We start from the raw sequence: 17360 nt of genomic DNA, 5'->3' as shown, positions 1-17360 counted from the left end.
CTCTCTCTCTCTCTCTCTCTCTCTCTCTCTCTCTCTCTCTCTCTCTCTCTCTCTCTCTCTCGCTCTCAAGCAAAGCATTGCTGAAGGGGAACCAGAAACAAACATAGCCTACTTTACAGTGTGTGAATAAGTGAGGTTGTGTGTCTCAGGCATAAGGCTATTAAACTATCATTGTTTGTTTTTTTCCAAGTTGGACACAGTCTGCCAACTAAAATTCACAAGAGCCCAGTACTCGAGTTATTAGTTTATCTAGTAACTAGTAATTACTAGTTACTAGATAAACTACTACCAATATGTCAAGTTTGGGGTAGAAGGGTCAATAGAAACAACAGGGATACCCACCCTCTGACCAGTAAAACACAATATGTCCTATGTAAACAGTAAACCTACAGTGGTAGGCTGTATGTGAAGTTGTAAACATTCTTCACTGCAGCCTGTAATAGTGACTAGTGGAGTCAGCGCAAGTCTGGTGGTGTTTATTTTTGACGGGCATAACAACTAGCACAATTTTAGTCTGGCATTTTTTTCCGCAGAGTTGCTTGCTCCAATTAGTAGCTAATTTGAACACAATGTATGCAACATCTGAGAACATCTTTTACATCACCAGGGTCGATGTACTAATTAGCACGGCGACGCCTTTGAATGCTCTCCCTAAATGCACATCATCGGCAGTGGTTTGGGCTGCTCGTTACACGGCTGGCTGGGCCAGTCAATGCAGAACAGCAGGCTGCGGACAGACACCCACCTGCCGTATACGGTTCTGGTGCAGCGGTGGTGGAGCTCCATCCTCGGGAGACGTGTTGCTCGAAGAGGCCATTTTCAAGTCTCCATCGGAGCCGCCGCCCCTGGAGAGACTTCCTTCAGGGCTTTTTGACATTCTGTCTCGGGCTGGCTGCTGCTGGTCCGGCGACGCGGTCAGTGAGGGTCCTTTTGCCGGTGCAAGGTGGATCTCTGTGGGGGGCCTCAGAATCCACAAGGCTCGGCCGGGCCCGGGATCATTCTGCGGCGTCACACACAGTCTGTTATGATACGTGACAAGATATGATACAGTGATCCTTCCAGATGGCCAAACCAAAAGGAGCGCTCCCTCTGTTCAGGGATGCTCCCGGTGTGTTGTTGTAGGCTGCGTGTGTGTGGTGTGGAGATGTGAACGCGCGAATGCGCTTCCACGAAACTCCGCAGGATCAATGTTGCCTTCAAGGACAGTCCGAAATGTTGTACACGCAATTTGATTAGGACGATCAATCTGAAAAGAAAACTGCAACTCCACTTTGCTGAAATAGGCTACGATATGTACGGGGTGAGAAAAATAATCAAAGTATTTTACACCATGTAATGACTGGTTTATAGTATGTGACTAGGCCTTGTTAGAGTAGGCTAATGGTGTGTCTATTTTTTTACTTTTTGTCTGTGTTAGCTGTGTTATTTTTTAACATAGTCTACTACATCACTTAACACAGCAGTTACATGTCACATCACATGTACTCATCATTTATTACCACTGAGAAAAATAGCTCTGCTCCACTTGATTCCGATTACAAAATAAGAGACATAGGCCAATATCGAAACATTTTGTGACCAGAACATTTTTTACCAATGGCACGTGAATGCACCTGTGAGAAGCAGCAGTGCGCTCCTGTTTTGCCTTTTTGTGTGTCCCCCACCCGTCGGTGCTTCTGCAGCGGCAAGTTAACAGTGTGGTCCAAGATGAAATGCAAACTGTTATATTTCTTAATGCACAAACATGAAATCATCTAAGCCAAGGCACATTGGGTTGGACTTACATAATGTAAGCTCCCTCTTAGTGTTCTTACGCCCCCACCCTTGGCCTGTGTGTCCTCACTGAGCTACAAATTTAATGGAGGTTGACAGTGCAAAATCAATAACATTGTCTTGGGAGACATTTAAAAACCAGCAGGACTCGAGGTGGGCGAGGTGGAAAAAAGTAAGAAATCATGTTCAATAGACAAAACAAACGTGTCATTGTTTAGAGACATCCGGTTGACAGTGGAATCATATTGTTCCAAGTAAGATATTATTTAAATTTACCCTCTCTTTAAATTGAAGAGTACTATATGAAATGTTAACTAATAACTTGTTTTGCATGCATTTGTTTATTCCAAAAGCACATAACATGTATTAAAGAATATAACTATGGATGTTCCCCTGCCTTAGGTAAATCTTGATTCATTCTGCTAATTCTAACATTAAGACATTTTTGGCACAGTTTCTTTTCAAAGATTTAGTGGCCACGGAGAAAGATTTACTATAAACACACACACAAACTTAATATTTAGGCTGTTATGGCTACAGTAATAGATAGATAAAGTCAATTTCATGGTAGTTGGCCCCTTCAGCACGGACTTTCAGCCTTCTGTCACTTTAATGGTTACATTTTGGACATGAACTGTAATAGGTCTGGTGTTAGACTGTCAAATCTGTATTGGTGAGCATCCAAAACCAAATATACAAAACCAAGGTCTTTTTCATATTTTGTTTTCATAACTTAATGAATGTGCCTTAGAAAATAGCAACAGAAAGCAATCACATTGGACACAGTATAGCCTATTACCTCAGTCTTTAGTCATTCTTCTACAAGTCCAAAGAAATTTGGTCAAGATAGACATACTTTTAAATGGTTAGCACAGATATATTAGATGCAAAGACTTTATCATACCACAGGGTTTGCCCTAGGTTCACTGTGTACCAGCTGCTTATTTGATAGTTTATATTTTGTACCATGAAAGTACAAAATCAACTGGATTCTCCATTATTATGTTTGTAACTTGGAGGGGCCTAAAGTTGTGTTTCATCAAAATCCAGGGCCATCAATGATTAAGTGTGTGCACCGTACTTGAGGGTAACTGGGAGGCAAAAGGGGCCCGACAGCAAATCCATGCCCCTGGGCCCACAAACTGCCCATTCTCCTGAGGGTTCTGTTGATTCCTGTAAGTACAGTATGTTATGGCAGTTTCCCTTTTTCATACAGCATGGCCTTAGAAATAACAGTTCCAATTTAAGTATCATATCACAAGTAACCACATCTAAGAAAAGACAGAAAACATGACATCTCAAGAACCTAAGGCCACATTATAAAGCTTTTACCCAATCAGTGTAAATGATTGATGGCTGACTGCTGAGTTTATCTTAACTAATGGGGCATGCTGACTCAACCTGTAAGGTAGGGATATGTGTTTCACAAGCACCTATGATGATGCTTTTCTTTATTTATTTGTTATATGCAACACTGCCCTCTGTTTCCACTGCATGGTATCACACTCAAAACACAATATTGTCCTACAAGCCATGTTTTGCCAATTACTACCTATCGTTACCTATCAAGATTACCTATCATGGAAGTGGCCAAACTAATCAAGACTTAAACACATTACATTAAGGATATATTGAGATGGCCTTGAACACAAAAACCGGAGAGGTAACTATATAAAAAATACTTTATTTTACAAACAAGATTATCATTGAAATGGTTCCAATCAATGACAGTAGCACTATAACCACCAAGAAAAGTAACAATGACAAACAACAGAAGACAAGGACACATGGTGGGAAAAGCTTAGAGCTGGACTGTACTTATGAGTCTTTTTTAATGTGCGGAGAGTTGGTCCAGGTTGTCGTGGTTGCGACTGGAGAGGTGGGCCTCCAGAATTTCCCCAAACAAATTCCTTTTCAAGAGGCTGTAGGCCATGGGCAGAAGTTGCCGGATAACCTTGAGGAAATACTGGGGAGAGTCAGGACACCAAAGATTAATATTCCATTTCTTTCTTAGAGGTTTTGCAACTTTCAGGCCTTCACATGGCCTAAAGCAGTGGTTACCAAACCATTTGGCTTTTAAATCCCCAAAATATATAAATATGTGTGGCAGAAATGTGTTTTTATGTCTAGTATATCCAATTAAATCCCACCTTGCCATACTCAGATTTATCCTGTGACGTATTGGAGGGGTGCTGAACCCTAACAAAGCTATCGTGAGGAGTGTGTTAACTTTACTCTCGCAAATCAAAGTGCACCTAACACAATGTCACAAGACGCTGAGGGGGCACTGTGCAAAATTGAAAATACTGAAAAACAATCTGAAGAGATTCATTCACCGAAACATGCTTTTGCATACAGGAAAGTAACCATATCTCAGTTGTAGGGCTGTAGCGATACACTAATCTCACAATACGATACAATACACGATACACGATACGATATATATATCACAATATTCAGCCAACGATACAATTCGATATATTCCGATATATTCCGATACACTTACATCATTTTCTGAAAGATTTAAAGGGGACCGAGTGATTTTGGTGACATCTTGTGAGTGTTACATTTACTTGGATTTAATTAATTGAACTGAAACATCAATTACACAATATATGTCTCTGACTGGACAGAGAGTCTACAGCAGGGATCATCAACTACATTTTTTTCAGAATTTTTCTAAGCACTCTGGCGGCCGGACTTTCAAATAAAGAAAATAAAATGAATTTATACCTAATACGCCTATTCTTGTTCGAAATTTTCACTTTCTTACTGAATTAATGCTACTATTTTTTAACATGTATTAGTGTGAGCAAACTCCTAAAAAACATGGAAACTCCATAATGATAACTGGCTCTTTAACTAGAAAAAGATCTCAGACTAGAAGGCAGTTCACTGAGGAGTGATGGTTAAAGTCTGTGATTATGGAAACATTATTGTAGTATGCAGCAGTGGAAAATGCTTGCAGAAAGAAAGGCTGTTGTCAGGTAAACATGTCACTGTCAAAGACACTGAAGCAAAAAGTTGACGTGGAAAAGCCAAAAGCCCAGCTTTAATGATGAATGGACTGATAAGCAGGCTATGCACTCGTCATGTATGCCTCATTTGCAATGAAACGATGTTGTTGCAAAATAATACAACCACCATCATCACTCGAACATGACAATCGCGTAATTCACGTGCATATTAAGTAGCTCCAGATTGTCCACTCTAGCGGAGTTTGGTTTGTTCAGCCAGCAGTGAGGTTTACAAGAATTTGTCAAAATTTCCAGATTCCCGGCAACCTTAGATAAACAGTTAAACTACAAACCGACAGCTTTTGTTTTAGCTTGTTTGTAAAAATTCGCTAATTGCAGAGGAGAGCTGTGTTTGCGTAAAACAGCGCGGTGGACTGAGCAGATTGAAATATCGCTTTCTACATGTTTATGCCGGTCTACACAGATGAGTGCATTGATAAGTATTGACTTTCTACTCAAGAAGGTTTAATTGTAGCCTATTTACAGAAAAGAGACCAGCGTGAGTTCATCTGCCCCAGCGGCCGTTGGTAACTCTGTATCGTTCCCAGTCAGGTGCTGCGTGTTTTAACCTTCAACACACACACATCTCGGCAGACTAAAAGCTTTGGCGGCGGGCCGGCAGTTGACGTTGGCTGCTCTACAGCGACACTAGTGGCTGGCTGACCAAATCGCTCTTCCTGCAACGTGAACGGGGGTAAACACGGGGGATTTGAATGGGACTTATGTATCGATACTCGCAGCATAAAAATCAATACTTTCTTGGGGGGAAAAATATCGATTTATATCGCAGAATCGATAAAATTGCTCAGCCTTACTCAGTTGTCTGAATATTTGGTTTTACACAGTATATCTAAAGCTATAGTGCGTAGTTTCTGTCGCCCCCATGAGGAATTCTAAGTAATGACAACACCATTTTGTAAACAGCAATATTGAGAGAAATACAGAGAGAATTTTGTGGAGCCGATAGGCTTGATTAGCTTTGTACCAACTCATTTGGCAATGGCTTCAATGTAATGGACGTTCATTAATATAAAATAATTGCGCACTATGAGTGTGAGTGTTAAATTGGTATTTATGCAACACTTTGTGAGACTCACATGTGATCCGTAACAGAAGAGGTCCATTCCTAGTTCATACCCCATGCCGTAGTCACATTCATCGTTGGCAAACTGAACAAATGTAATCATCTCCTGGAGAGGTCCAAAGGCCTTTACACGCTCTTCATCATTCCGGGCTTCAGCAATTGCCTTGAGGATCTTCTTGAGACCAGCTGGATATAGAGGAGGGAGAAAAATAAATATCAAGTAATCACTCATAGGATATACAGTACAGGCCAAAAGTTTGGACAAACCTTCTCATTCAATGTGTTTCTTTATTTTCATGACTATTTGCATCGTAGATTCTCACTGAAGGCATCAAAACTATGAATGAACACATATGGAATTATGTACTTAACAAAAAAGTGTGAAATAACTGAAAACATGCTTATATTTTAGATTCCTCAAAGTAGCCACCCTTTGCTTTTTTGATAACTCTGCAAACCCTTGGTGTTCTCTCAATGAGCTTCATGAGGTAGTCACCTGAAATGGTTTTCACTTCACAGGTGTGCTTTGTCAGGGTTAATTAGTGGAATTTTTTCCCTTATTAATAAAAAAGCAAAGGGTAAATAGTCATGAAAATAAAAAGGAAACGCATTGAATGAGAAGGTGTGTCCAAACTTTTGGTCTGTACTGTATACCAGGAATTAAACACATTTTTAAGGTTTGGGGTATAATACACACACACACACACACACACACACACACACACACACACACACACACACACACACACACACACACACACACACACACACACACACACACACACACACACACACACACACACACACACACACACACACACACACACACACACACACACACACAATATAAGCTCACCATCTGTTTCTGGTAATTCTCTGTATCCTACATCATTCTTGTCCACAGGTACAACAATGCCGGCACCATGGAATGTCTTGGTGACCACCTGTGGTGTGACAAGAGGTGAAGAAATGACCTGCTGGTGTCAACTTGGAGCACTCTGGTCAAACATTATTTTAGTTTTTAACAAATGACTACAGCTCCTTTAAACTGATTTACCCACATTTTGTGAAATTATAGTACTTTGTGATGTGGTGGGGTTGGCAATGTGTCCAAAACAGTAATATGTTTATCCACCGTGACTGTACCATGGAGGTTCCTTGAAAACCAAATAAATTTGAAATGCTAGCGGTATACCTAGTAGGTGTCTCTGACTTAAATCACATGGTAAACATAGCTGTACTTATTGAACTATTATTATTATTATTATTATTATAGATAGATATTATTTTGAGTATTGAATTGATACACTGCTGCAGGGGTTTAAATTTACAGTCATGAGGAACAAAGCATATGAGGTAGAAATAAGGAGCACCATGAGTGAGTTTTTAATACAATAGACAGATAGATAAAACCCCTGTTTATTCCATTGTCTAAGTTACCTTCTTATCCCTCTGCTTCATGCCTTTGGTCTTCTGCTCCAGAGACAAGCCCAGAGTCTCGGCCCTGTCTCTCAGCTGTGCCTCCAAGCTTTCCAAAGCTTCTCCCCCTGCTTTCTTGCTGCCCCTCTCTTTTCTTCTCCTCAACAGATACAGGCTGATGGAGGCGGGAACGAAGGGATCAACAGTGGGAAAGAGGACATTCATAGAAGTAGACCGTGTGATGAAAAAAAAGTCATATTCAATAATGTGAAGACAATCGCAGACATAATAGGCAGTTTATCACAATAGGTAGGGTGCGCCAATCACCTTTTAAGATAACTGATCTACAGCCAGATGTTTTTTTTCCATGACTAAGACGATCTGTGACGAGACTGTGCCAATGTCCAAAAACGCTGACTAAGACTAAATTAACATGCATTATTGTTGACGAAAAAAGACGAGACTAAAAGACTTAAATGTCTGCGCTTCTCTCCGATGCTCCTAAACGGACTTTAGAGGCAACCGAAACATTGCTGCACGGGACGCTAGTTAACACCACACTTGGCAGCAGGTAACGTTAGCTTACTGTTAGCTAGCAGCTGGAGTAAACACGGTTAAAATGCTGACAGCTAAACGGTGTAAAATTTTGTCTGTAGTTTCACTGTAGAGGACTACAACAGGGGGACGCATGACAGTCTGCAGCTGCCATTGTCTGAAAAACAACACATATGTTGCGCTGACTTCAAACTCGTGCTGCGTTCAATGTTATTGTAAAATACCCTTTCCCATTCAGTGGTTGTTTTTGTTGTTTAACATGAATTTACTGGTGAAATAAGGAAGAGGCTAGATACTTATAACACTTTATATAATTTATTTTTTTATAACTATTTGACTGAAATGGTTATCAGAAATAATTTATTTAAAAAAAAAAAAAAAAATGTTTTGAATAAAACTTGACTAAGATACCTTGAGTTCTCTTTTTTGATTAAAACTAGACTAAGACTTTTAGTCGACTAAAACTTGACTAACTAAAAAAGATATGTGAATGACTGAATATGATTAAAACTAACAAGGACATTTGGCACAAGACTAAAAGATTAAAAATAGGTGACAAAATTAACACTAGACTCAACATCCTCTTAAAAGTGACCAATGAGACCAGCTCAGTAAGTTTCATGGATTTCTGTAATTTGTTCCATGTAGAGGGAGCAGCAAACTTAAACGCCTTTTCCCCAGCTCAGTTCTTTTCTTCGGAACAGAAAGAAGGAAAAGATCCAGGAAGATCAACGAAGATTGTAAGTCCCGATATTATTTACACTGATATAGGTCAGAATAAATAGTTGTCTGTATGTGTCTGATTACTGGAATGCATACTCATTTGCTACTGGTGAGAAATGAAAAGTGCAGCGTCAGTGTGCTCAACTTGTAATTTAATCATGTACTACACAATTTAAACATAACGGCCATAGCCAGATGGATAAAATGCCCTCTACTTTTCTAATGACTCATACAGATCAGACTCTATGGTGCATTTTAAATTTCTTTCTTAAACTGATCACAAGTATAGAAAATGTTTCTTTATGGTGAATATGTTAGTTAGTACTCACAGGACAGCAGCAAACACATTGCCTCCCATCTGTGTGATAGTGCAGCCTTTCTTGGCTTCATTTTCTCCAACAAACGAAGGTAGGGAGTCCGGAGAGTCTCTGGTGGATTTTGAGAACAATAGCATTCAGTAAATCAGAACTAATCATGCTCATGTAGAAACAGGTACCACCATACCATCAACCCCCGCTAGCTAAAATTAGTAGACTGTTAGTAGGCTAAGGCAAGGGCTCTCTAGTGGAAGCTACAGCATCGCCACACAAGCAATTACACTGGCTCAGCACAGATCCCACACCTTCAAAGACTTCAGATGGCAAGTGGCAACAAGTTTTGTGTTCTATACCTGTAGTAGCCGATGTGATGTTGACTGTCTTCACTCCCCAGAAGGATGGTCTGAAACTCTGGCGGGTCATATAAATACCTCCAGTGAATGTGGAAATTAGGCTGAGGATTCTTGGAGTTTTTGTGGGCTCCAGCCAGGATGTCAAAGGGCCCAACCAGCTGCAAACCCAGTGTGTCTTTCAGTGCACCTATATAGATTAAGATGAAAAAAAGCACTTATTGATACAGAAATTAATATACAGACATCAGTCAAATGCTTGAGTATACTTTCCGCAAATTAAGCCTATATGTTGTATATATACAGTTTTACATTCTACATCTTTGAGGAAAAATATACAAAACCTATGAAAACTCAAAGAAATGTTCAAGAAACCAAATTCTTTCAGTCGCTTCCCTTTACCTTGGTATGGTCATTCAAAACACGTGCCATCCAGATAAATATTTATTAGATAACGGCATAGCACAGTGTATATAACTAAATATCTGTCTTTAATACTGTGCATATATCATCAAATGTCAGCTCTTGCGCAATTGTTACACTTAATGTCCTCATTATCGGTCCAAACTTTAATACTGTTCGTGACAAAACCTGTATGAAGAAAAGTGTGTTTGCCTATTAGACTTTCATCTTCAAATTGTATATTTGACGTATACATATGTATACATGACGATGTGTTAAAGCTGTGTTCTTGGATCTATGTACTGAATTGGGTCCAGTAGAGAGGGCAACTCGCTGGCACCGTGCCATCCTGGTCCAAATACAGGTCCTCGCCACTCTGGGGGCAACCAGCTGTTTCCAGACTACCACTAAGGCTTGTTTGGATATAATATATAGTTCTGTTAAATCTTATCATATAGGTCTGGTATATCAAAGCTATCCCTGAGTGCCGTAATGTCTGCCGTTTTTGATGGTATTATTAATATAGGTAGTCTATAGATCAGCTTTCCCTACACTGTGCGAGAACAGGCCGAAATTATAATTCAATTTGCAGACTTGCCAACCTTGAAAAACCTTTTTGAGTAGCAACTGATTTATCGTCGAAGTTCTGGTTCATGAACACGGCGGCACACACGTGGAAAAAATGCCATTAAATGTCAAATCTGTATACATTTTAAACCCTAGAAAATAATTATGTTCAAGTAGGCTACTTGAATTAAATAAAACATTAATTATATTAAATACAATTAATTGGATCATAATATAGTCCAATAAAATAGATTACACTGCATAATGAGCACTTTTACTTTTAGTACTTTAAGTATAGTTTGATAATACTTTTGTACTATTACATAAGGAAGATGTTGAATGCAGGACTTGCAACTGACAAGTCATTTGTAACTCTACAACACTGTTTTTTCTAACTTTTACTGCAATAGATAATCTGAGTAAGTCTTCCACCTCTGGAAATCACCAACAACAGTCATGCATGAATACCTGCAGCTGTGTTTAACACTGAAAACACACAACTCAGTTCAGCATTTACTTGCAGCTCTGCTACAGTAGCAGATAACCTTTGACGTTACAGTCCGCTCACAGTCAAGTCCTGCACGGATCAATAGGTGTTATAGTGCGGCGGCTGCTCGCTCTGTTTGTTATAAGACACACACCGAGCAGATTAATGTGCTCACAGAGCCAATCTTTGCAGATGTTACTGCTCGGTGTTTGGCTAGCTAATAAGCCGTTAGTCTGTTAGCTTGAGCTTTGTCTGAAGGCGCCGAGTGGCCAACCAAGGTCCGACAGACACCGACACATTCTGCACATCCTCAACTCAGTTTAACCGCTAACCCCCCGGTACCGGTCAGAGAGACGTGTTTACTTTGTGTCTCATTTAATTGTATTAATAATAATATAAATAATATTTCTCCAAAGTTGACAGGTAGGCTACGTAAATTAATTCATTTCACCTTTCTACATCAAATCAGTTTACCTTTGCAAGCACCGTCCTCCCTTGGGGAAACCCATAGATATATGGGGGAAACCAACCAAACTAAACGGGAATGAGAGAGGAATAACACTTGCATCTGATGCTTTCGTTTTACTATCAGTAGCCGATATCCCATGGATGTAGCGATATCCCCGCTTGACATTAGAGGAAGGAACCCGACGCTGTGATTGGTCAAACTCTTCTTCTTTAGTTTTTTTTTCCAGCATGCTCGTGGCTGCTACGCTGTTTTAGCCGCCTACTACCATCAAGTGTTAGACCAAAGCCGGTCTAGGGACCGGCTGTCTAACCCTATATTAGAAATTCTTTGGTTAGACTGAGACGGTTACTGCGCGTCAACGAGTGAACTCAAAGCAGTCACCTGATTTTCGCGTAGTTTAAAAGTGACAAATCGTATCACCGTATTTTGATGTCAAAATGCGTATCTACTACGCAAAATGCGTACAGGTTGGCAGGTCTGAATTTGCAACAATTCCCGAGCGTCTGAGAAGTTTTTTGCTTTTTCCCCACCAGTCGTCATGATTCGGTGTAAAGAACAACTGCCAGGGTCATTAACATACTGATCAGCATTCATGAGGTGCTTTGCATTGACTTTTTATGGTTAAAAATGGGCGTGTACAGGGCATGATATGAGGCTGATTCCCGTACACACACACTTGTGGGTACTGTGATTTATAAAGGGAACACTGCTTACAGATTTGCGTACGCACGGTTTTATAAATAAGATTCCTGGACTGTCTGACTGCTGGTCACAAAAAAAAAAAAAAAAATGTCTGTTTCAGATGTCAATTTGGAACATGGAAACTTTCAGTGAGGCATTGCTAGAATATTTTGACTATATGACTACCATGACTACCATGGACTGGCAGCACTTATAACCAAAAGAACAACTCCGGACCATGACACTGCTTCTCAATGCAAAAGAGGCAAATATAAAGACAACAAAGACACTTGTGTCAGCAGGTTTTCTTAATTGTTGGGCTGGTAATGGTATATATTTTTTACAAGTAGCCTCATAGAGCATTTGATTAAATGTCAGATGCACCGTCCTGTCCTATCAGTATTTATATAACAAGATGCACCGTTGGTGTAAAGGGCATACCACGGGGGCTGTCAGGACAAAGCTCCTTGCAGAGGTCCCAGAAGTGGTACAGATCTTCTGGCATTTGAAGCTTGTACAGTTGCACCATCTCGTCTCGTTGCTCTGAATCCACCTCCGACAATGGCACGGCTTTGGATTCATCAGTGCGGGCTTTCTTCGACTCCCCATTGCCTGTACCCGATTCCTAAAGAAATGTATTGTAGGAAAAATAACTACATTATACATTTTTATTTTTCCTATTATTTTTATGGTGAGTCTTGTTGTCAACTCAATGATTGTGCGTGATCTAAAATATGTTAAATAAGTAAAAAAAGAAACACCTTTTAGAATAGCACAATCAAACTCAACAGCATCACAAACTACAGACTCCAAAATTATCATCAAGGTGAAGAAACAAGGTGAACTCTAAATTAGAACAAAAACTGATCTAGAGCTGGGTAATATATCGATATCGTGATATGAGACTAGATATTGTCTTAGATTTTGGATATCGTAATTATGGCATGAGTGTTGTCTTTTACTGGTTTTAAAGGCTGCATTTAGAGCTGGGCGATATGAAGAAAATCAAATATCACAATATTTTTGACCAAATACCTTGATATCGATATTGTAGGGTTGACAATTGGTGCTTCCACGAAATATGAACACAATGAGATTTTTGACAAATAATAATCTGTTATGTTGATATAATGACTATGTGGGAAAAGGCAAATAATAGAAAAGCTAGAACAGTCTGGTAAGTTCAGAAAATTACATTACTCTACTGTGATGCAGCCTTTAAAACCAGGAAAAGACAACACTATGATATCCAAAATCTAAGACGATATCTAACCTAATATGTCGATATCGATACAATATCGATATTGCCCAGCCCTAGCTGCATTACAGTAAACTGATGTCATTTTCTGAACTTAACAGACTGGTTTAACTGTTCTATTATTTGCCTTTACCCACTTAGTCGTTATATCCACATTACTGTTGAGTATTTATCAAAAATCTCATTGTGTACATATTTTGTGAAAGCACTAATAGTCAACACTACAATATCGTTGTGGTATCAATATCGAGGTATTTGGTCAAACATATCGTGATATTTGATTTTCTCCATATCGCCTTCCCTAAACTGATCATTATAACCCTCATAAAGATAGGATTTATTGAAGTGTTGTTGTATTGGTAACAAACTGGCAACTGCATTGCATATGGTTCCACTTTCCCTTTTTAAGTGGAGCTGTGTTCAGTGCTCTGCATTTTGTACCCAGCAGAGGAACGTAAAGGGATCCAGATCGACTCCTTGGAAGACAGTGGTGTTTCCTACAGCAGACTAGCCTACAAACGTTACCTAACTACAATACTCGGTTATGTTCCACGACTCAGCGTTGCGGACGGTATGTTATAAACGGGCGTGTAGCTGGTTGTGAACGCCACTGAACAAGCGGCTTTGCAGTACCAGTGCTGCTGCCATGTTGTCGTCTGACCGCTGCTGCACACACAGCGTGCCAAACAGTTCTGCCCTTAGCGTTTAACAGAAGTTGCTCTGTCTCCATTATAACCACGCGCCGCAAAGCTCCTTGCCATGTAAAACGGCACTTTAAACGGACATAACTGCAGCCCAGCAGAGGGGGTCAAAAGATTGTAACATTACCTGACTGGATTTGGGTTTTCTTTTTGCGCGCCCTGTCATTTTCTTCCTCTTGTCTCTCCGACGGCGTCTTCTTCTGCGGGTCGGAATCGGCAGCAACTGCGCTGCGTTAAAGCGCATCACTGCCCCCCAGAGGCTGGATGAGCTAACTGCAGACTCATGAACCCAATGTAACAAACGCGTTTTACACACTACCCACTGAGCTACATGTGTTTTATCTTTGCCCTATAATACTAAGCGATACATTTAAAACTATAGGGATATTTTGTCAGTAGCATTTTATCAGCCACGAAGGAAATGGTCACGGTGTGTGCCTGGGTTAGCTCAGTTGGTAGAGCAGGTTTGTTCCTTGATGCTGCGGGTTCGGCTCCGACCTGCGGCCCTTTGCTGCACGTCATTCCCCTTCACTGTGGAGTTAAATACCCCAAAAATAATCTTAAGAAAGAAAGAAATTGCCATGGTGATTTGTGAAAAAATATCATTGTATTTAAAATAATGTGCTTGGCTTTTCTGGCACAAAGACCAAAGACCACATTTATTAATTATAATTTAAAAATGGTTTATTAAAAATGAACTATCAGACATCAACAGTATTATGCTATGAAACTCAAAAAACACAGAAGGTATCTTATTTTCAGTGGTGATGTAAATTTACAAATGTGTAAGGCTTTATATACAACACTGGTCAGGGTTACAAAACACCTTTCAGGATCACATGCTATAATGTACATGTGGGATCATACTGAATCATAATGTGCAGCCCCGGATAGTTTTGATGTTTACTGGGCCAAAATGCTCTACAGATAAGGTTTGCAACTATACAGTAATGTATTACATGACAATGTTCTGTATTGACACATAAATGCAGCTATAGTATGGACATTGTTATATTCTTAGCTTTGGTAGCTTCAGTCCATTTAAAAATAATAACACAGATCAAGGTTACTTATATGATACTGCTCACAAGTTTGACATTGGCCTTAGGACAGGATATGCTCTTAGCCTTATGTTTGGGACACAACTGCAGCATTTAACTCATTCTTGCTTGATTGGAGATGTGTTGCACTTTATGTAAAAAAAAAAATAAAAAATACTCCCTATGAGGCTCTGACTATAAGTCTAACTATAAGTTCTACACTATTTTGCAGCCCTTTGTAGAATATACAGACAGCATCCAACTCAATCCTCCACCTTTCGTCTGAAGAATAGAAGGCCCGTGAATCCCTGTCTATTTTCCCACCATTATCCTCAATGGGGTCTCTGACACATACCTCAATTTCTTGTGCCCCATTTATTTGACCTCATTGTTCCATAGTCTAGTTCTGACCCTACCCCTTCTATAGGTGTGTAAGTGTGCACTGATAAATACTACCTTAGTGTGTGTGTGTGTGTATATATATATATATATATATATATGTGTATATATGAGTGTGTGTGTGTGTGTGTGTGTGTGTGTGTGTGTGTGTGTGTGTGTGTGTGTGTGTGTGTACATACATATTTCAATTTTGTGCATGTTTTTATGAGTATTTATACACTGTCTCCTGTGGGCGCCATTGTATTAGTTGTACTGTATAGCTTAATGTGACATCTAATTGCTATGGGTAAATTGACAACGTATGGTGTTTTATTACATTTAACACTGTAAACCTGAAAACCCAATAAATAAATCATGAGAAAAGATTGTTGTATATCCCAACACGTTAGTAGTCAGAGTTCTGATGTGTGGACACTACGCCAATATTTAGTCAAGATGTGTCCAAGAGAGAATGGACAACAAACTGTCTTTATCCTCTGTCCAGTCCTCTATTCCTCTGTCTGCGTCTTTTCCTCATTGTTTTTATTTGTTTCCAGGGCTACACAACTACTATTTTTACAATCTTCTTCATCTGCTTTCTCAGTAAGATGCATCCAGTTTTCTCTGTTCTTCTTACAACCCTTCAGCAGTGGGGAGCAGGTGTTGAACAGTCTAGATACAGCCTGAGGGAGACAGAGACAAAGAGTGTGATGATTGGAGAAAATAGAGGATATGAGAATAGAGCAGCAATGTTGTGATTTTCTTTTCCTTACAACCAAACACATAGGCCTATGCATGTTTGTACCACATGGAACACCTGCAGAAATAACACACCTTGTACAGTGGATAGCAGATGTCATCAATGTATTCAACTTGCATGTATGGCAGTCGAGTGCTGTTTTCTCTGTTCATTATGTCCTGGTCAGAAGAGAGCGTAAACTGGCTGTTAGGACTATTTCAAAGGAGGCCTGATCAAGTTTAGTTGAACAAGTCAAACAAGAAATCACCCATGTTCCACTGTGACTAAAGTACCATCAATGTGTTTGAAGGAGTAAAAACTGGCTATGTGTATTTCTTGTACTGCATTGTTATTAATTAACATTAACAAGGCTGCATCAAGGAGGTAAAAACAGGTTTGGGGATGAATGTGATTCTTATTGTACAATACAGACGAGTGTGAAAAAAAATATTTGATAGTTAGCATAAATAACACTGATTTGTTTTTAACAAAATAAAAATGTAACCGGACAAAATCCTGCTAGCAATACTTACAATGGGCTTGATTTTGAACTCTTTTTTCTCTTTGTCCCCTTGTGCGAAGAACTCCATGGTAACTAGCTTGGCAATCTGTTTTGGAGGAAAAGGGAGGTCAGGGTTGGGATAAACATAACAATGACTCAGAGATAGATAGAGATAGTCTTTAATGAGACCTACCCTTTTTTGTTCAGGCCAAGGCTTTGTGATAGCAGAGAGGTCACTGGCTGTCATCAACATCGACCTGTGGGGTGAATAAATAAATAAGGAAAAGCCCCCTGTCCCATTCCATCATAGATATCATTTCCATACTGTATGTGCTGGGTTCTAATTCAATGTTACCTCAGTAAATCTTTTTGTTTCTCACTCTTCCAGTTCACTCTGCTTTTCTTGGCGAGAGAAAAGAACTCTGTTCTTCTCCTAAAAAGACAAGCAGAGAAAGGGAGTTAAAACAAGACATACAAAATAGTTGACTACAGCTACTTTGACATTTTCTGTTTTAACATACTCCATGTAGACAGTGAGGTCAGTTGCAAGGATTGCCCTTTTGATCATGTGTAGTACAGTTCTGTGGTCTTCTGCAGAGAGACCGCTGAGAATCTGACTCCCCTGGGAGAGGACGAGAGAGAGACGAAGTAAAGTAAAAGACTTCGACTCAATGAAATGAAAACAAGCTGTTTGTTATGACAACAAGGACTGTGTCTACACTTTGACTCAACTTTTTTCTATTTCTCTTGGAGAATATCTGGCACCATTACAGCTTTTGCATAGCATGCCATTTTTCAAGAAACACAAGAAACCCATTTTTAATTTTGTTGAGCAAGCAGCAGATATTTCAAGTATTGTAATTCTATATACACAATCAATCGATATCTATAGCAAATA

The 17360-nt window shown here is 39.6% G+C and overlaps 2 protein-coding genes across 2 annotated transcripts in view; both read right to left on the bottom strand.

Moving 5' to 3' along the window:
* Positions 1–3600: 3600 nt before the first annotated feature.
* On the bottom strand, positions 3601–14066 carry hpf1 (histone PARylation factor 1). Its single transcript, XM_028602439.1, has 8 exons — positions 13931–14066; positions 12286–12469; positions 9242–9428; positions 8901–8999; positions 7315–7468; positions 6731–6818; positions 5888–6060; positions 3601–3739 (listed from the first exon to the last, which is right to left on the bottom strand). Exons 1-8 carry the CDS (start codon positions 14045–14047, stop codon positions 3605–3607), a joined length of 1137 nt encoding a protein of 378 aa, XP_028458240.1. The 5' UTR covers positions 14048–14066; the 3' UTR covers positions 3601–3604.
* Positions 14067–15446: 1380 nt separating this feature from the next.
* Positions 15447–17360, bottom strand: part of pde5aa (phosphodiesterase 5A, cGMP-specific, a) — a 9312-nt gene continuing 7398 nt past the window's right edge. Inside the window, exons 14-19 of the mRNA XM_028565890.1 lie at positions 16984–17084; positions 16818–16895; positions 16656–16719; positions 16494–16568; positions 16056–16139; positions 15447–15904 (exon numbers count right to left, since the gene is read on the bottom strand). Coding sequence (XP_028421691.1) covers positions 15731–15904; positions 16056–16139; positions 16494–16568; positions 16656–16719; positions 16818–16895; positions 16984–17084 — 576 coding nt within the window. The 3' untranslated portion in view covers positions 15447–15730. The remainder of the gene's footprint in view (positions 15905–16055; positions 16140–16493; positions 16569–16655; positions 16720–16817; positions 16896–16983; positions 17085–17360) is intronic.

Source organism: Perca flavescens, chromosome 2 (genome assembly GCF_004354835.1).
Source record: "Perca flavescens isolate YP-PL-M2 chromosome 2, PFLA_1.0, whole genome shotgun sequence".
In the NCBI taxonomy this organism is placed as follows: Eukaryota; Metazoa; Chordata; class Actinopteri; order Perciformes; family Percidae; genus Perca; species Perca flavescens.
The sequence above is the reverse complement of the archived record's forward strand: the minus strand, read 5'-3'. Positions and strand labels throughout refer to the sequence as shown.

Bases quoted from the DNA above. Each gene is read 5' to 3' on its own strand.
- hpf1 (XM_028602439.1), bottom strand. From the start codon at position 14,047: ATGCGCTTTAACGCAGCGCAGTTGCTGCCGATTCCGACCCGCAGAAGA. The intron at 9,429-12,285 runs GTATGCCCTTTA...TAATCTATATAG, and splicing joins TTGTCCTGACAGCCCCCGTG to GTGCACTGAAAGACACACTG. The intron at 9,000-9,241 runs GTATAGAACACA...AAAATCCACCAG, and splicing joins CATCACATCGGCTACTACAG to AGACTCTCCGGACTCCCTAC.